This window comes from Cyphomyrmex costatus, unplaced genomic scaffold (genome assembly GCF_001594065.2).
Source record: "Cyphomyrmex costatus isolate MS0001 unplaced genomic scaffold, Ccosl1.0 scaffold302, whole genome shotgun sequence".
NCBI lineage: Eukaryota > Metazoa > Arthropoda > Insecta > Hymenoptera > Formicidae > Cyphomyrmex > Cyphomyrmex costatus.
In genome coordinates, this window is record NW_017277148.1 from 302,472 (window position 1) to 322,311 (window position 19,840).

At 32.6% G+C, this 19,840-nt stretch overlaps 1 protein-coding gene across 1 annotated transcript in view; it reads left to right on the plus strand.

Annotated features, from left to right (window-relative positions):
• The window catches only part of SNF4Agamma (SNF4/AMP-activated protein kinase gamma subunit), a 70,222-nt gene that overhangs the window by 4,551 nt on the left and 45,831 nt on the right, over positions 1-19,840 (plus strand). Inside the window, exons 4-7 of the mRNA XM_018542092.1 lie at positions 6,333-6,420; positions 6,949-7,286; positions 8,408-8,629; positions 16,502-16,541. Coding sequence (XP_018397594.1) covers positions 6,333-6,420; positions 6,949-7,286; positions 8,408-8,629; positions 16,502-16,541 — 688 coding nt within the window. The remainder of the gene's footprint in view (positions 1-6,332; positions 6,421-6,948; positions 7,287-8,407; positions 8,630-16,501; positions 16,542-19,840) is intronic.

Here is a 19,840-nt window from a genome sequence, read left to right on the forward strand (position 1 = left end):
AGAGAGAGAGAGAGAGAGAGAGAGAGAGAGAGAGAGAGAGAGAGCATACACCATATATATTTAATTGATGAAATGTGCCAACGAACGACAATATATTTCTTCGTGTGGATTTTTCCTTCGAGGAGAATAGCCTTCGGTTAAACGAAAACGTATTATTTCATGCGTTGTCCCTTTAAGGATCGAACTAACGACATGTAGACAATCGCGCCTCGTCGGCGTCGGCGTTCCATTTGCTCCGTCCTATAATTGCACCAATTAACCAATTGCTGCGAGTGGAGGCAGTCCCGTAAATTTGTTTACAGCGATCCCAGCCGGTCGATTCTTACGAAAGCTGATCGTACGAGTAATCCCATCGTTCCTCCCATTCGTAAATCGCTCGTTATTTTCTCATCGATTGCGCCACGATTATTCGTCGATTGTACGTCAACGCAACGAAATTAGATTCTTCGACATCGTTGTCATGTTTGCGTGTGTTTTTCTCGGCAATGTTTTATTAAAAATACGATTTATTAAAACGCTCGATGGTACGCGTTGTCATTATTGTATAAATAATTGATAACGCAATTTCGTGTAGTCCTGAATATTTTGTTTGGTCGCGTTACTGATGTACGTTCGTTTGTTGAATTACTTTTTTCCTCTTTTTTTTCATTCGGTTTTTTTTCCAATGCGTCATTGTATCTACTGAATAAGGTTTTTGCATTTTTATAAGCTCGCTCTTGTTACGTTTCTTTTGCACGATGAATAGCGTAAAATCGTCATTGTGAAGATATTTGCTATTAGCGTGCGGCTTCTGTTATTAGCAGGCCTAAGTAATACTCAATCGCATGTCTTAAAAAAAGAAAATAGAATCGATAGAGGGAATTCGAGGGGACTTTTGCTTTTCTTCTTCTACTTCCTCTTCTTTTTCTCTTTCTTCTGAGAGCGGGATTATTTTGGCGAGTTGGCTGATGGAGTTTCTTTCCAATGAAACAATTGATGAGAACCGAGTCAATACAGGAAATAATGATTGCGAATTTCCGAGAATTTTTGCAATAGACACAAACGATCCTCGCACAGTCGTCAATTTTTTTGAGAGATTAATTTTAAAAGGCAAGGACGTCGAAATAAAACTGATTTGAGTTTATTTTACAATTGAAAATTGTACTCATATCAGTGATTAGCTTTATTATTGTCAATTATCAGTTTTACCACGTGGTGGTATACAATTTAGAAAACTTGAAACATTTCATAATATATTAATCTAATAATAATTACAAATATGTGTATACAACAAATGTAACATATTCTACATACAACAAACCTTTTTTATGAAAATGTAAAAATTTAGAATAAATTTGCATAATAATATTCATTATTATCAGCTAACATAAATTGAACAAAAATTAACATCAGCTGTATCTAATTTTTTAAAATACTGTTTCACAAAACAAGACGTAGCAAAATCGTTTTTTTCTGTCGATGTTCAAAAAATAATGAAAGGGAGACTAGATTATGTGTTTCTAAATGTTGTATCATTTGCCCCAGATCTCCCGATGCGGCTCTAACGTCTTGCGGAAGGGGTGAAACGAAGTGGTACAAGGCTTCCTTTAAGCTCTATCGATTCACTCGAAAGAGAAATTACCGCGATGTCCCCCGTAGCGAGGTTTTATGATGGATAGATATTTTGATGTATCCATCGTGCGTATCCTTGTCTCGTTGTAAGGAATATCGGAACAACATTAATTGAAACAACGAAGCAAACTCGAATGTCTTACGTCAAAGCTCGGTCACTATTTTTTACGTTTTTTCCAAGATCGCTGTACATTTCTGTCGCTTTCGTCATTTCAGACCGCTGTGCATATTGCGCACTTAGCGATTCTTTCAATTTTGTAAGAAGGAATTTTATGATTTATTAAAATTAATATTGATCTTCGACATCTACAGTCGGTTTGTTTGATTTAATATTATTTTGAGAGAGAAAAGGAAAGAAAAAGAAAGAAAAGAAAAAGAAAGAAAAAGAAAGAAATATTCCACAATCTTACCATGGAAAAATAATTTGAAATGTTTTAAAAATTTAGGTAGATGCAGATCTGAAAATAATTTTATTTAAATGATTTTTTGACTGATTGATAGAATGTTAAAACGTATAGAATGTAAAATATTTTCTATTATGCTTGAATGTCTTACGTTCATTATAGATAATTCAACAAAATTGTTTTAGATTTGAGCTAAATTTTTAAATATTTCAGCAAAACAGTTCTTTGCGTGCAGTTGATGATAATGCTGCAAAAAGTTTTAACATTCTAGCAACCAGTTTCATTATTTTACATAATTATTTATTACAGATAGGCAGTAAAATTATTTTTGGACGTGAAGCTAGCTGAATTTTTTAATATTTTAGCAAAATTATTCTTTTTGTGCAGTAATTTTGAAAAAGAATGATAAATGAAATTAGGAATTACAGAATTAAACTATAAAAGAGAGAGAGAGAGAAAGAGATATGAAGGCAAAGCGATATTTAATTTCGGAGACGCGCACACGTGCGTTATGCCAATATTGTCGCTACTGATAATTGATGTTCCGCCTTTAACGACGCGACTGTAGGCGGTAGGATAAGCTTTTCACGCGTAAGAAAACAAGCTAGCAGTAAAATTCACAATAAAATTCGCTAAAAATGGATCGCCACGCGGACGATGTGAATTATTCTTGATGACGTCAACGATAATATCATTATGACAATTGTCTAGAGAATATCATTACCGGTATATTTCACTGTCAATTAAAAGAAACGAACGCGTATCTGAATTCTCATATATTCACGTGCCGTCAGTCAACACTGAGATTTTGATAAACACGACCTTTCACGGATCTTCCAAAATCGCAGATTTAAAATAAATCTATATTATAGTATAGGTTTTTTGCGAGACTATAGTGACAAGCTTTAATTATTATTTGTCTTTAACTCTACATTGCTTGTGTGGTTAAAAAAAGAACATTTTCGAAGCTCATGAAAATCAGAGAAACACTTCCATGAGTTCCTTTTTAAGAAGTAATATATACTATCTGTTTTTTATTTCTATTATGTTTTCATTAATTTAGTAGAGCTTATTGGTGTTTTGTAAAGGCGATTTACATGATATGTATCAATTTACTCCATCTATCGGGACAAATTGACTACAATGCAGCACGCTCGCGCGCATTTCATTTACTACAAAAGAACTATACAGTGTAAATTCTTTCTAGCACGAAGATATAGCAGAAGATTCTCTCTATCATATTAATAGATACATTTTAATTAATTGTTTATAATAATGGTTGATGAAAATTTTAACACCGAAGTTGTAAAAATCGTGCCAACGAATCGTCTCCCTCTATCTAAAAATTTAGTTAGATATAAATCTGAAAAAAAAAAAATATATATATAATATTATTTGAATCATTAAAATAACTATATATGTAGAACGCTTAAACTAGAGTTGTTCTATGGAATATCAAAAGTTTTCGCAATGTTATCATCAACGCTTAAATATTTTATAGCGCTTAATTATTTTGATGGTTTTACAAAATTGTTTTTAGATCTGTATTTATGTTTATCTAAATTTTTAGATATTTCAGTCGCTCTTCCAGTATAGATACAGATCTGAAACCATCAAAATAATTATGTATAGAACGTTCAAATTGGTTACTATATAGGACGTTAAAAAATTTTTTTGCAGCATTACCATCAACACTTAAGCATTCTATATAATTATTTTGATGATGCAACAAAGTTATTTTTAAATTTGTGTCTGGCTAAATTTTTATGTACTTCAGCAAAATCATTCTTTCTGTATGCGACGCAATAAACAGACAGCGCTTACCGCGAAGCGAACGATGACCGTTGCTCGAAGGAGAATCGTTATCGCGATAACGAGTTGCGAAAAGATAGTGGTCGCAAGATAATTTGAACACCTCACTATCCGGGATACTTGTCATTTGGTGTCGGAATCTCGATGGATAGATGTGTGATATCCACGAAATGAACACCTGGGAAGCGCGTCGTTTTCATCTCGATGATCGTGAGAGGATGTCGGTGCCCCTAGTCGGGAAAGTGCGGAAGTATTCCCTGATGCCGTATCTGGACCGTTGCCCGGAGTACCATGGGACTTATAAGGTATTTTGCGAGATGTTCCTTTTGCTCTTGCAAAATTAATATATTTCGCTCTCGCGCGGCTGATATATATTTATCCACGTTAGCTCTGGCAAGAGACGTGGTTTTTTAAAGGAGAGGAGAGAGCCGGGGGGGGGGGAGAGAAAGAGAGAACGAATGAAGATGAGGTTGGAGATGAGAACCGCTCGAAGGTCGCCATCCTGTCGCGCCCTTCTTCGATCCCGTCTCCCATTGTGCTCAGCGGGAATTCACGTGAATGCGCATAACGAACATCCACGCGGGGCGCTTATCAATATCCCTTTTATGCGCTAAGTAATTTGTTATTTCGCAATTATACTTCGCGATCCGTCGTTACTTCCTCGCTGAAAAAGGTCTGATAATAATACAATAATCAACCAAGATGGTAATTTCACTGAAGCTTTGACGAAATATAATATCAATCAAATGTTTGGGTCATATAGGGTAACTAAAACGGACCAAATTCCAATTTTTATCTTTACTTTTTAAAAATAATTTTTTTTAATTATTACTACTTACCAATAATAATGGTTGGTTACTATTATTATGTATGTTTGATAATAAATACTCGTACATTTTACAGCCATTACCAGACTTTTCTTTTTCTTTTAGTGCTCGTCGGCGAATTGTCTCTGTCGTTAACGGACGTATTTTTCTTTTTTACAATTTTTGTTGTTGCGCATAGAAACATGAAACGACAATTTTCCAAACTCTTCTTAAAGAGTCCCTCGGAGATTTTGTTTCGAGTGTTCTCTTTTCCCGTCAAAAAGATTCACAGATAAAAATATCGACGATATTTGCTGTAGCAACGGCACAACTAAAAAAAAAAAAAACAAATAGTGAATTCGGTTGGACGCACAAGTGTGTACTAGTGCATATTAAAGCCGTTGTAAACTGATTTAATTGGATTATAAAAGTGACATGCAAATATTGTGATTTATAAAATGTATATTTTACTTAACGGCACATGCAGTAAAATGCATTCAAGATTCACGGTTTAAACTGTTCTGTATATTTACATTAAATATATTTTTACATTGTAATTTGTCGGCTTTAATATAAATACTAATAATATAAATCCGATTAAATTCCCTATAGGTTTTCTAGAAAATAAACTTCAATGTTTTGAATTATTAAAATTTTGCAATATTTGTTTTGAAATATAATTTTGGTAATAAAACGATGTAGAAGATACAAGTATATTCCTAAAAACATATATTATTATTTTATATTTCCGTTCTTTTTTGGTATGCAACATTTTGACAAAATTACTAAATCTTAATACATATTTCTTTGAATAATACTAAGCGAACATTTACTTGTAGTAAATAAATATTTATTCGATAAAAGATGATAATTAAATCAAATTATTGATTCTTGTAATAAACAAATATATGTTTATATTTAGTAAATATTTATTTAAAAATATTCAAACGAATATTTATTAAAATTTAATATTTCTTTCAGTGCAAAAATTCAGTTGTAGCAAATGAGCGATACGCAAAGATACGGAGAGATTTAGCGAGATAGTTTTGTAAACTACGGAAAGTAGAAATTCTTGTTGTTCAAGTGAAGTATTAATTGTATTTTTTTTTCTTGATAAACGCTAGGGACAATTACGACATTAACTGACGTATTTCAGCTGACAGAGTATGATTCATAATCTGTTGTACAGCGCGATATGTAGTTGACCAAGTAACAGAATAAAAATAGATCCGACTTGTTAAAACATTCTAGGAGATGCGAACATAAGGCGAAATGATCGTACGGTGCTGTTCGTTGGACATTTCCCAGAGTGAATCTCTTCTTGGACGAGTTCCAAAGATATTATTATTATGCAATTGGATACGCCTATCTTATTTATCTCCTCTTTTTCTTTTAATGTTCGAATAAATCAATGCAAAATTTCTCGCCGCGCGCGCGGACGCATCTCGCATTGCATTCACTGTGGTCGAGAAGAGCTTATAAATGCAAGAATGTTCGCGTAAATATAATCGCGCTATATCGCCTATCGTGCGATTAAATAGCGATATCTAATCACCGCTTCTCACGTTGTCTTCGGGTTTGCAGCTATAATAATTCTCACGAGAAGTTGTTAGAATTGTACCGAAAGTCCCTGAATGTTTTCGGGATTTCGTGCGGACAACTCGATCGATCGTCTTCAAAACCACTTTCTTCTTTTCAGGAGCTTGGTTCGCAACCACTACCAACGATCGTAACCGAGGATACGGATAATTCTGGACATGTTTCTCAAGGTCACAGGCCACGAGCAGGTGAGTTAGTAATTGACGATCGTGTATGCCGGTCATTATATTTTCCTCTCTTCCGGGGCACGCGAACGATATATTCACTTTTTGCGAAGAGATTTTATCGCGTAATTATCATTTATTTATCTGTGTAACAGAAAATTTATGTTTTTTGTTTTAATATGCAAAGTCTACGCGAGTGGAGACCAGTAATTGTTGCAAAGACTTTACACGTTCAATAATATTATCAGTACGAATAAATATTGATAATATTATACACATATGGTTATATTGATAAATTAATGTAGAATATAATTGACAATGAGTCGGATTTATTCATTCTCAAGTATCTCCTACCACAGCAACACTGATGCTGGAGAATCTAGAAATTCGAATCACGTCAATAATATGAATATATTTGTTGATACTGTCAGTATTATTGATCGTGTAATGACCGTGTTGAATAATTTGTAAGTAAACTAATAATAGTAATAATAATAGTAAATTATGATAAACTAAGTATATGTATACTTATGGAAATAATTCGATTTGCAGATACATGGGGGTCGCACTCAAAAACTATCAGAAAGTCATCTTACGGGAGCGCACCTAATTCTGGAAAATCTACACCGCTTCCACAGCCGGCAGAACCGTCGAGTTCGTCGAGTTCTGGCAAGGGCGGCCGAAAAACTTCCGGTACTCGGTCCGGTTCTACCAGTCGCAGTAATAGTCGCAGTAATAGCGCGGAACGTCGAAGAAGTGGCGGTGGTACGGATGACACTGCTAGCCCTACGAGAAAGCCGGCGCTCTTCGATGCTTTTAGGCCGAGAAGCAAGTCAGACGCCAGCAAGAGGAAACCCAGTATTATAGCTAATATGAAAAGTGCCGTTCAGGTACAAGCAAGAGAATAATATACTCATTACAAAATTGCAGTAAAAAATGATGTATGGTTGTGATTACGGTTGTCATCTTTCGAGTGTTCCGCTGTAGATCAATGACTTTTTTTTACCGGAGATCTATTACCACTGACGAAATTACGGGCAGTCGCTTTATAAGCAGTCTCTCTATAGAAAAGTTATCAGATTTAGCTCCCCTCCCCCTTTTCGAAAATTTCTTTACAAAACCGAAAGAAAATTAATGCGTGTATAAAACATTGAATAGAATTTTTTATTTCAACATATACATAATACAGAGGAGTTGACCTACAAAATTATTATTTCATACATCTATCCATTCTTTTTTGTCTACAACTTATATCACTATACAATTTACTATCAATTTATACTTAAGTTTTTTGTATTTATTTCTTTCACGCATCTTTGGTATTCAAACTATTATAGTCTTATATACAATATTTTCTCTAATGCACATTTCCATTTATCTATTCCTACCATTACACACATATACATTTATCTATCTTTCTTTCATTTTTATTTTTTTCACGTATATATGATAATGAAGAAAGCCATTTGCATATTACATATTTTATAAAAAAAAATTATAAAAATTTATAGCAGTTAATTAAAAGAATTAGAAATTCGTTTAAAAAGTCAGAATTTTCGATTGAAAATTACAGAACTGGCAACCGTGATTACGATATGTTAAATTAAATAAAAATTTTTAGTTTTAAAAAATTTATATTAAAATTAGTTTCAACTGTTATATAAGTACATCAAAAGAACGGTTTCGCTATATCTCTAAAAATTTAGCTGAATATAAATTTGCAAATAATTTGTATATTGGACTATAAAATAATTATATAAAACGCTCAAACACGATGAGCAACGTTGCAAAAAATTTTGACATTCCAATAACCATCTCCTACATTACAATAATTTTGAGGATTCGACAAAATTATTTTCAGATTCAGCTAAGTTTTTAGATACTTTATTAAAACTATTGTTTTCATGTAGAAGCTTGTTGGAAATATTATATTTAAAAAATTTATATACATTACTATTAAATATATTAAATATTATAACATTACTAATTTCTTTATTATATGACTGTCTAGCATTCCTTGCATAGAGGATCGCATGGAAGCTCATCGGTGGATGTAAATACAGAAAAGGAGCATCACAGAGAAAGCCAGAAGGAACAAAAGGAAAATAGAGATCAAGGAAGCGGTCGGCCTAGAGCTGGATCGGAGAGCAGCAGGAATCCTGTAAGCAAAGTCATGGATCTCATTAGGCACAGGAGCCACAGTGCCTTGAGCGCGGAAGACAAGAGAAAAGCGGTAAGTAGTCTTTTACTATTCATAACCGACATGCCAAACAGCAATGGTCGCATTTATACTCTCAATATTTATCAATCCAACTAATATCTCGAATTATGTGACCGCGGCTTTTCATTTGGATACCATGAGAGATCTGATTATACCGCATTTAGATTCATGTATTACGACTCTTGATTAAAAATATTAAAACTGTATGTCTACTAGCATTTAGCGTAACAATATATATGGATGCAGGCTGTTCAATCTTTGAATTTGTATTTAGTTTTTCATGTGTCGAATGCAGATATTGGACTGTGAAACATTTTTAAATCATGATGTGAGAACTATAATGCAGAAAGTATGTATCGTTCGAGCATAATCAACAACGCACATTTAGTATCCGCTTTAGTAAAGGTAGACGTCTTTTTTATCGCGTGTTCATATTGAGAGTAGGCAAGCGCGTTCTCTACCTTCTCATCGTTCGATTCTTAACTCGGGGCATTGTCGGAGAAAATTATTACCTGTCAAGCTTACGCGCTGAATAATACATCATATCGTTAAATGACGCAACGTATGCATAATTGCGATTGCAATTAGATACATAACTGGGGAGAAACGTAATAGTTATGAACACATGATGTTTACGAGCAATACATTAAAGATTCCTCACTGGTGCATCGAAAACATTATTTATTATTGATGATCGCGTAAAGCTATAAAAAATATTATAAAAATATTATTACACACTTTATATATTTATACATTTAATTTTATATATATTTAACACACTTTGATGTATTTATAAACAAATGTTATTACTACAAAGAGATTTTTATGGCCAAATTGTGTTTCAGGAATCAAATTGAGAGAATTTTAAATAAAAAATGCACTAGAAAATATTTTAAAAGTAAAATTATATTAAAATTGGAAACAGAATAGATCAGTTTTATCTAATCTGTTTATACTTGAACTGTGTTTACTACTTGAAGTCATTGAAGGTAATCAATGTAATTTATATACTTCGGAAATACAGTAGCTGCCAAAAGTTTCCGGTTTGCTAAGAAGTAATTTTATATTGCTTAGATAAAGAATCTTTACAAATATAAATCTATGATATAGTATATAAATATTTAATATAGTCTATGTTTACAATATCATGTTTAAATTGATCATAACAAGATTTTTATTAAAAAAACAAATTGACAAAAATTATTTCTTATAATTGTTTTAAAAAGAAACAGAGAAACTAAAAAAAGAGGATGTACTTTAAAAGAACATACATATTTATGTAAAGAATACATATTTATATTCCTTTATACTTAGTTATTACATACAAATTGCAGTTTGAAGTTAATATTATAAAATTTTAATGTTTCGAACATTAAAATTCGTCTTCTGGAAATCTTTTTTTGAGTTGTGTCGTTATTGTGACAAATAAGCGATATGTAAATTAAAAATTTTTGACAGACACTATAAATTTTACTACTGATGGTCTTTAATAGTTCCAAATAATCAAAACATAAAAACAAAAAGATTAACTAAAATTTTATTGCTCTACATTTATATTCGCTATATATAATAACTTTTTTCTTCAGTGGAGCAATTAATATTTTTATTTCTTCCTCATCTTATTATTTCTGCTTCAGGATGCTGGCACAGTTTGGCCGTTAAAGTCTACGTAGATATATCTCGGGTAATAGAGATACATTTGTTTGGTTAAGATGATTAACGTGACATAAAAGCTGTCGTATGGAGCTCGGTAACATCTGCTTGAGTAATTACCATAAGCGAGAAAGGCGTCTCTTCTCCGCGCGTTACAAAGATGACTCGGCGTGATCGGCGATCAGGCAAGTTCGCGACAGTTCCTCGGGAACAGGTGTGTGTTGCTTCGGTGCTTGCGAAAGAGCACAACGAGTGCAGTCGAACACGGTCGCTGCTAGTGGGAGGTAGCGCTTTTCGTACGTATACGTGTATCAAACGGATAAAGAGACAGAAAAGAAAGACACATTTCTCACCCAGTGACTCGCCGCTTACTTACGACATTAATTAAACATTAAAAAGAAAAGAAAAAGAATCGCATTCGCGACAGTGCGTGTGTATCGGTTGACTCTTGGATCGAAGAAATTTATAAGGGTGATCGACGTTAATTGAGAAATAATCATATAAGATGGAGAAAGAGAAACAAATTAATTGAGTAAACACTAACAATAACATTATAATTAATATTATAATTTCTCACTTCTTCAAGACTCCTTTTGAATTTCCGGCCCACTAATTTCCTACTTAACAATATAAATGTAATGTAAGATATTATAATAATTAATTACTGAGTAGGAAATTATAATATTGTAATAGTATTAATGATGTTTACTAAAGGTTTTTATGTCGAAGTGAAGAAACCGAGAATTGTTGTTGATCTCGTGTGAAGAAAGCTTTTCTGCGGATCAAAGCCGACCCAAGGACTCTCGACAACACATGCCCAAATTGTATCTAGCGTGATTCGTAGAAGCATTCTTCTGCGATCATGTTACAAGATACAGATATCGCGCCTTCGCGGAATCGCTGAAGCAAAATTCTGAGGGTAGCGTTGGAGAAGAGAGAAATTTCGAGGAATGCACACACGGGAATTTACAATCCTCGCAGTTTTGTCGGCACGAACTAGATGAGGCTGCGATCCTCTTGTTAAGAATCGGAACGCGGCTTAATGTCACGTCGGGTTACCAACAATATAAAATTTGCAATGGAAAAGTCTCGAGCTCTGTTTATGGCATGCTTCTCAAATCGCGATAACAGAGTATTCGCGTTACTAGTGTTTATCTCGCATAAACACCACGTGTTGGAATTCTATCGTTGACGCGCGGAAAAGAAGAAGAAACTTTTCTTGAAAAACATATGTAAAGTCTGCAGACGACGTCAAGTACGTTGTCATTTATTTTTATACCATTGAACGCGGTATAATAGAGGAATTAATTATGATCGAAGCGTATTGTTTAAATTTTAGAGTTCCAGTTAAATTGAACAAATGTCTATTATATATTATAGAATCACTATTAATTGTCGCTTATGTTCATTTCTATTAATGTACATAATTTTAATATTGATTCAGCTTAATCTTTTTCTAATTCTTAGAACTAAACACAGAAAAATATTAATGTTAGTTTTATATTAAGAAAAATGATTACTCAGTTTACTTTTTTCTTTTGAGTAACAGATATATATATATATATATATAACAAAAAAAAAATTCTCTTAATAATAGTCTTAAAATCTGTTTAATTAAAAATTTTAGGAAAACTTTTAATGTACTCAAAATAAGAATTTATTAATTTTTTTAAACATTAAATTTTACCAAAGGAGCGATTTTATATAATAAGTAAATAAAACTTGTTTAAATTTAATAATCTTGATTGAAGCATTAAACTTACTAATTGAGAATATAAATTTTGAATAAATTTGATGCTTGAACTTATAATAAATTTTCGGCAATAATATAATAAATACATGAATTTTTGAAATGTTTGAAATAAGTAATATTTAAATACACCATGTATTTTTGTGTAGAAAAAGGTGAAATATAAGTTGAACTGATAAGTAAATCTATATTAGCAAATGTCAAGTTCGTGAATGCCCAGCAAAAAAGAAGTGTTAATAAGGCCAAGAAACGATTACACGATATTACGATAACTAATCTAATGTCCAATGATGTTCGAAACTAATGTGATGTAATTTCACAACTGCACAAAGTCTTCTTCAGCTTGCAATAGTCAAAAGAATGATACAATATATGTATATATAAATAGAGTATAAACTTAGAACAAAGTTTTATAACATTTGTGACGAAAATTTTTAACATTTTTCGAAACAAAATTAGTACCACTAATCAAGACTTTTTTATTTTAAGCCATTAGGACTCAATTTTTTCTTGCTTCGAAACGATAAATTGTTATGCTGTTTTATGCACGGATTATATATCAAAATTTTTTTTATTGTAATATTAATTCTATGAATACGGTATACATATACCTACTACTTTCATCGATTTGAACGTATTATCGTGTCTGTTGTGTTTGATTAATTATCTCGACCTAGACTTTTGGTGTCTCATGTTTCTTTATCTCTAGCTTGAGTACTATATCTTTATGTTTTACTCTTTCTTGCAACTCACTCATTTAAGATTAAAAAAAATATTTATTTTTTATTTCTTATTCTAAGTTTATTCTTTTATATGTATATTTAAATTTTAAATACTGTATTATCTTGTAAAGTAATGATACTTTTCTTAAACTGAGAGCCATGTTCAGATGTAGATTTTCACTCTTAGTTTAAGAAAGGTCGCGCATTATCTAATGCTAAAAAAATTTTTTAAATCATGATAATTTATAAAAATAAAATATCTTACATATTATTTATTTATGAAATATAAGCTACGTTTATATACATATATATATACATATGTATATACTCTGTTTTATATATAAATATATATATATATATATTCTATTATCAATATCAACACTCATTGCGTTTTTGCACAAAACCTCAAACTCTTATTATTATAACCGAATACCATAAATGCAGCAGCAAACTACAAGTGACTATAAGCTACTTCAAGCTGCAAGTCCTGCAGTTAGAACCAGTGATGTAAACTCGTGTCTCCTTGCGGACAATAAAGAGTCTCTACTTGCAGGTACAGATTCTATAATAAGAGTTTGAGGTTTTGTGCAAAAATTCGCGAAGGCGCTGATCGTGTGCTGCAAGCCGGCCGGAATTCGTATCTTTCGTTACGTATGGCTTGTATTGTGTCTGACACTTAACTTTAAAAAAACAATAATAAAAAGTTATTAGTTACTGATAAAATGTAACTAAATAAAGTTAAAAAGTTAGGAGTCTAAAATGTAACTAAGTTAAGTTAAGATTAATTAACTTTTTAACTTTTTAACTTAACTTTTAACTTTTTAATTTAGCACTACCCCCAACTCTGATAATATTATTTTCATAATTTACATAAAATGGAAAGTATAATTTTTTATTTTTAGCTATGAGCCGGCGGGCTTCAGAATGTTAATTGACGGGTTGCACATCACTGCTATAGAGTTATGTATATTTAAATATTGTATCATTCTTTCGACTATTATAAATTGAAGGAGATTTTATGCGAAATGTATTACATCAGTTTTAAATACCATTGGACATTAAATTAATTATTGTACATAGATATCTTAATATCGTATAATCTTTGATACTTCTTTAATCGATGTTGTTGAAAATGAGCATTAAATTATTATTATTAGATTAAAAAGAAAATAATGATATAAAAGGAGAGAGGTAGATAAATCATTATTTATTAAGCGTTTTAGAATTACAGCTTCTTAAGCGCTGAAAATAATACATAATTAATAAAAATATATAGAATGTTAAGATTCATATTTAAGAAAAGATAAAAAAAAACTAACAATGCAAAAAAAAATAAAAACAAAATAGGAAAAGAATAGAAAAGAATAATAACAAAAACTTAAAAGAATGACAACAAAAAACTTAAATTTACTATAGAAGGAGAGGCAGGGAGGAAAAGAAGAGCGATATCATTCGCGATTGTTTGTAAAACAAGGTGATAGCCGACACAATGTATGCGCTGCACCTGCGACATATGGGTCACATTGTATTAGTAATCATCTTTTTTATCACGCAGACAACGCGAGACGACACGTTTATGTTGCGTTGTGACCGTGGAACTAATTATCTCATGTGTTCGAGCGCGTGATGAGGTTTCAAGAGCAGAAAGGGCGAAGAGCTTTCGTTGATCTGGTCTGTGATCGTGTCTTTGACTCACCTTTCCGGCGTGCTTACGTACGTGACTAGTCTTATGTAAAAAAGCGCGTGTCTGTAATCATCAAATTACTCAACAAACTACTGCCGTTCACGTCGACGACATAAGTGACGTAGGTGACGACGTGGCTGCGACGCGACCGGTTATGCGGATCAGTAAGGAATCTAGAGGTGACGGATAAACGGAGAATCATCATGTCTTCGTATTTTCGGTGGATAAAGAGTGGAAAGAAGGATGACGCATTCGGAGCGAAGCCCCGGAGCCGCTCCTTGGACGCCAAGAGTCTTGAGGCGTCCGGCATTCGGCTGATTTTGCAAAACGTACTTATGTTTTGGACTCGATTTTTTGTTTTTAAACCAGAACTGTCTAAGGGCTGTTCTACAATGTGTTCTTTTCTTTCTATTTTTTTTGCCTTTTATCACTTTTTATCTTTCACATTTTTGTCTCTTAATCTATTTCTTGATCGCCCGAGACAAAAGTTAATTAATTTGGAAGAAATAATTATTTTGTCTGCAATTCTTTCTTCTCAATATTATTATAAAATATAATATTTCCCCTTTAAAATGTTTTTTTAATTATTACGGTACAATTTTTTTTTTACTGAGTCATGATGATGTAATCGTGGGTATTTTCAGATTCTTTCTCTAAAAACTCGTAATGTTATTCCGCTGCAATAATTTGAGTTCCCTGCATTTCTGAAAGTTGTTTTCTTGACTTTGCAAGCATTTTCGATATAAAGATTTTACTTCTATAAATTTACAATAAATTTGCATCGATTCGATACAATTTCGTGACGATTAAAATTCTAACTGTCGTGAAGTTGTCACGAATTATCATGATATTATTGTCGAATGACGAATGCATGGTATGCATTTGCAAGAATTACGCGAGTAAATTTATACGTATAGTAAATTTAAAACTTTCGCAAAGAGGGAAAAGACAAGAGATTTAATAAAAAGCAAGAAACAGAAGGTGAAGGACACATTGGAGATTAATCTTAAGATTTGTAAAATTATTAGCATTTTGACTCGCGATGTATATCGCGCCTGTTGCTTTCTTTTTTCTACTTTTATTTAAAAAAAGGGAGGCAATATGAATATCGATTTTTCTCCTTTATCTTCATTTTTATCTTCATTATCTTTATTTGCTTTTTTACCTTCATTTGTGTAGTTTTCCGAGATTAGTATAGTCAGTTATAACTCACAAATGCACGAGTTAAACTCAACAAAAATTTTCAAGAATTGAAGATGATGCAACACTCAGATCGATATATAAAAAATACATCTGTTCCGATCGAGCCATTCTCGACGAGACGCTTTGTATGAATATCGATGTATGTCAAGCCGATGCTCATAATTACAAATTTTGGACAGTACTACTTTAAATAATAATGTTTTTAACGGCATCTATAATAGAATTTTAAGATGTAAAACTTAAGTTTTTAAGCCTTAGGTCCTAAAAAATTGACTAGTCGATTATTCTCCTTACATCAGACTATGATTAATCGATTTCTTATTTAGACTTAAGGCTTAAAGTTTAAGTTTTATGCTTTAAAATCTCATTGTAGACACTGTTTAATGCGACGGTCGCTTCGTTTATTTCCGATATCACAGATGTTATCCAAAAATTGCTACTGTTCATTGAGATTGTAAATAGAAACGTGCGATTGTCTAGAATGTAGAACTAGATTGAAAGGAATCTAGATTGAAAGGAATTTAGATTGAAGGGGAAGGACTCTAGATTGAAAGGAAACGTTCAAACGTACAAAAGACTAGCGTTCAAGTGTGCTTGTGAAACTCAGGGAAGGTTCTCACTTCACGGTTAATTGTAGAAAGTATAAATTTAAAATAAAATTTATGTAGTAAAGTTCCGCGATATTTGCATGTCGCCGAGATTTCTCCGCGCTGCAATTTCAACGAACAGGAATGTATTTGCGTAGCCAATGGACTTCAGGTATGGAAAATGTGAGACGTTTGCGACCATTGCCAGGCGGTGAATTAAAAATTCCTATCGTGTAAAATGTGACGAATGCCGACTGACTTTCGTTTTCCCATTTTCTGTTTCAGCGAGCGGCGGTGCAGCACCAATCACAAGTAGCGTCGCAGAGTAAGTAACTGTAATTAAATTGTATGTTAAGATTTGTTTAATCTCATTGTTAGGAAAAGGCATAACGAGATAATGCGTCGGCAGATAAGCGATCTATTTTTATTCGGAGAACGAGAGGGTTCGTGAAGCGTTATTGAATTATTTCTTCAGCTGTTAGCGCGTATCAAGGATGCACGAGGAATATTAATTTCTGCTCGGACATTCTCGATGTTTGTGAGGGAGCCGAGTGTGAATTGACTCTTCTTTTCACGTGAACGCTTATTCAAGATAGATGCCGTCACCTATTCGCAAAGCCGACGTGTCACGTCAGTAATTTATTATGAATTATCGATAAGTGTTTTGTGTTTACACACAACAATCTAAATGTTTAGCATAATAGTTGAAAAAAAATTAGAAACAAGAATAAATATTATATATATATATATAAATATTAGAAATAAAAAAATTAGGAATAATGATTAAACGTAACGTATAAGACATATATGTATATTTATATTCCTTACATTTTATTTGTGTCCATTGTGAGTTACGTTAATCTCTAATCTCTAAATTTTTTATTTCTCAACATTTAATATTTGTTCCTGTTTCTAATATTTTTCTATTGCTCCTTATATTATAATCTTAACGATTTACTGAAATCTTACGCTTATTTAAATATCTCGATCGTAGACATATTTAAATATTTATGATGTATATTTTATATATATATTAACATATAATATGATATATTAATATTATTACAAATATAATTCTTACACGTATATTATATCTAAATAATATATGTATAAAAATTGTGTACATATTTGATTGGAATAAAAATTCATATAAACTTTAAAATTCAAACAGCTGTAAAAATGAACAGCTTCGTTAAAAATGAACGAAATTTAAATTAAAAGAAAAGAGCTTTAAAGCTTAAAACTTCTACTTTCGAAAGGTTACTACGCTTTCAAGTGTCTATGAGTTTGGTAAGTTTTACGCGTAGAAAACTACGAGGACACATAAATGAAGCAGTGTATGTACTTTTGTTCCAATCAATGTATATATAATTATGATAATACTAATACAATATATTAATATATTGTATATATATATATATATATATACATACTAAATATAAACAATGACATATATGTAAACTTACTAGAAATAGCCATGTGTCGGTATTGACTCGCGTATCTTCCGAGCGCACGTTCGGTTGTCGTGGAATTCGCCGTCTCTCATATAGGTGACGCGAGAATACTCTTAATCGGCCCGACCCGACGCGATGCTGAGTGAAGCAGAAGCGGAGCAGCGGAGTGAGAGCACGACGCACGTTTCAGTAGTAGCACGGCGGGATACGACGATCGATGCCCGCGAGACTCGAAATTGGACAGACGGCGGTCGCCGGTTCGCGGCATACTCGCGGCACTCCGCAGGCCAAATCCACGTGTCTCGAGAATTTACTCGAGAATCTCTCGCGTTCCCGCGTGTTCATCTGCAATCCCGCGGTACGACACGTCGTCGTAACAACGCGTGCGGTTCGCGTACATGTAAACATCACCTCGATACGTCACACGCGTCGTGGATTATCCTCTAGTGTGTGTTAGTGGGTTAGTGGCGGCTAGTCCGCTGAAGGACAAGACCACAGAAGGCTTCTCTTCGATGAACCTTGTGACCCTTGTGACACGACACCCTGTCGCCGGTTCCCCCGTTGAAGTTTCGCTATTATTTGCGTGTCTTACTCGACGTGAGGTGTGATCCTTAGTATTATCTTTTCTCTCCTCGCTTATTCTCTCGCACACTCAAGTTGGCCCGAGCAAGGGTTAAAGAATTAAAGGGTTAAGGGCAAGTGAGCCATTTCCTTTCTCATATCACGTATCTGTCGTTTGGCTGAAAAATCACGTACGAGAGAGAGAGAGAGAGAGGGAGAGAGATGTTGCTTTCCAGCAAGAAACAATGTAACACAGTGATTATTTAATCTTTGTTTAATATTGGCAAACAACAAGGATGTAATGATCCATTACAGATAATCATATCAGAGTTGTTACGAGCGATTTTACCAGTCTTACGAAGCGAAAAGTATACATAATTTTTATTCTTTATTATACAGGGTGTCCTAAAATTTGCGACTTGGAATACTATAACAAAAAAGTTTTCGAAAAATGAAGTAAAAGAAGTTATTTGTAAATTTTTATTTATATATATTTATTATATTTTATATTAAATAATTGTTTCTCTGAGATATAAGGATTTAAATATAAATATTTATATTTAGATAGTGACTTGTGAGTATTAGTGAATACGCTGAACTGCGCTCATTAATACTACCGTATGTATAATGTATGGATATATGTAGCCATTTAAACATAGTTTGTGTAATTAGCCATATTTAAACTTTTAGGGCAGGTACTGTTTCAGATAAATTGGTAATTTACTTATTAGATAAACAAAAGAGTAAAAAGGTAAGAACATTAAAACAATGAGCTGAAGTTTATCGAAAGAAGAAATAAAAAAGTCAGCTTTATTATCTAAACAATTACTACTTAAAATAAATAAAACATTACAAGTAATTTTTTTATTTAACTTTTTGTGGACTCTATCGCTATAATATTTTAAGTCACGAATTTTGGAACGTCCTTACTATTGGAACGTATTTACTATTTCACTCAACTTGTACTGTTCTATTTTATAATCTTAATTAAAATTATATAGAAAATATAAGTTAAAGTGAGATAATATATTTAGGGAAAAATTATGTATATCTTTCTTTCTTTTTCGACAAAATTGCTCATGGCAAGATTCTAAGTCTGCTTCTTTTTTTGCTAAATTATCTACACAGTTTATTTCTTTTCTATTTTTTCACTCTAATGTGAAAAAAAAGAGGTGAACTGAACGAACATTATATATCTTTAATTTACTGTGTGTTATACTATCATCTGTGTCTTTTGCTGGAAAATATTCAAGGGGAGGGCGAGAGGGAGGGAAGAGAGAGAGAGAGAGAGAGAGAAAGAGAGAAGGAGATAAACAAAGGGTCTGTTTTTTTTATTTCTGTACTAAAACTTTCTTTCTTGTTTTAGCCAGTTATCAAAAATACATTCTTATTTTACTTTAAATTCCAAAAGTTTACATTCAGTTAACAAAAAACAGACCTAAAGAAAAGAAAAATTAAATAATATTCGCTCCGTCTTTCGTAAGTGCTCCTCGCCTCCTTACTTCGGCCGACTGTTTATCGCCTTCTCGTTATCGTCACCTTAAACGGAGTCGCAGCGTAAAGTCCATTCTCGGAGTACTAATGACGACGCGAACGGAGATGTCGTGGA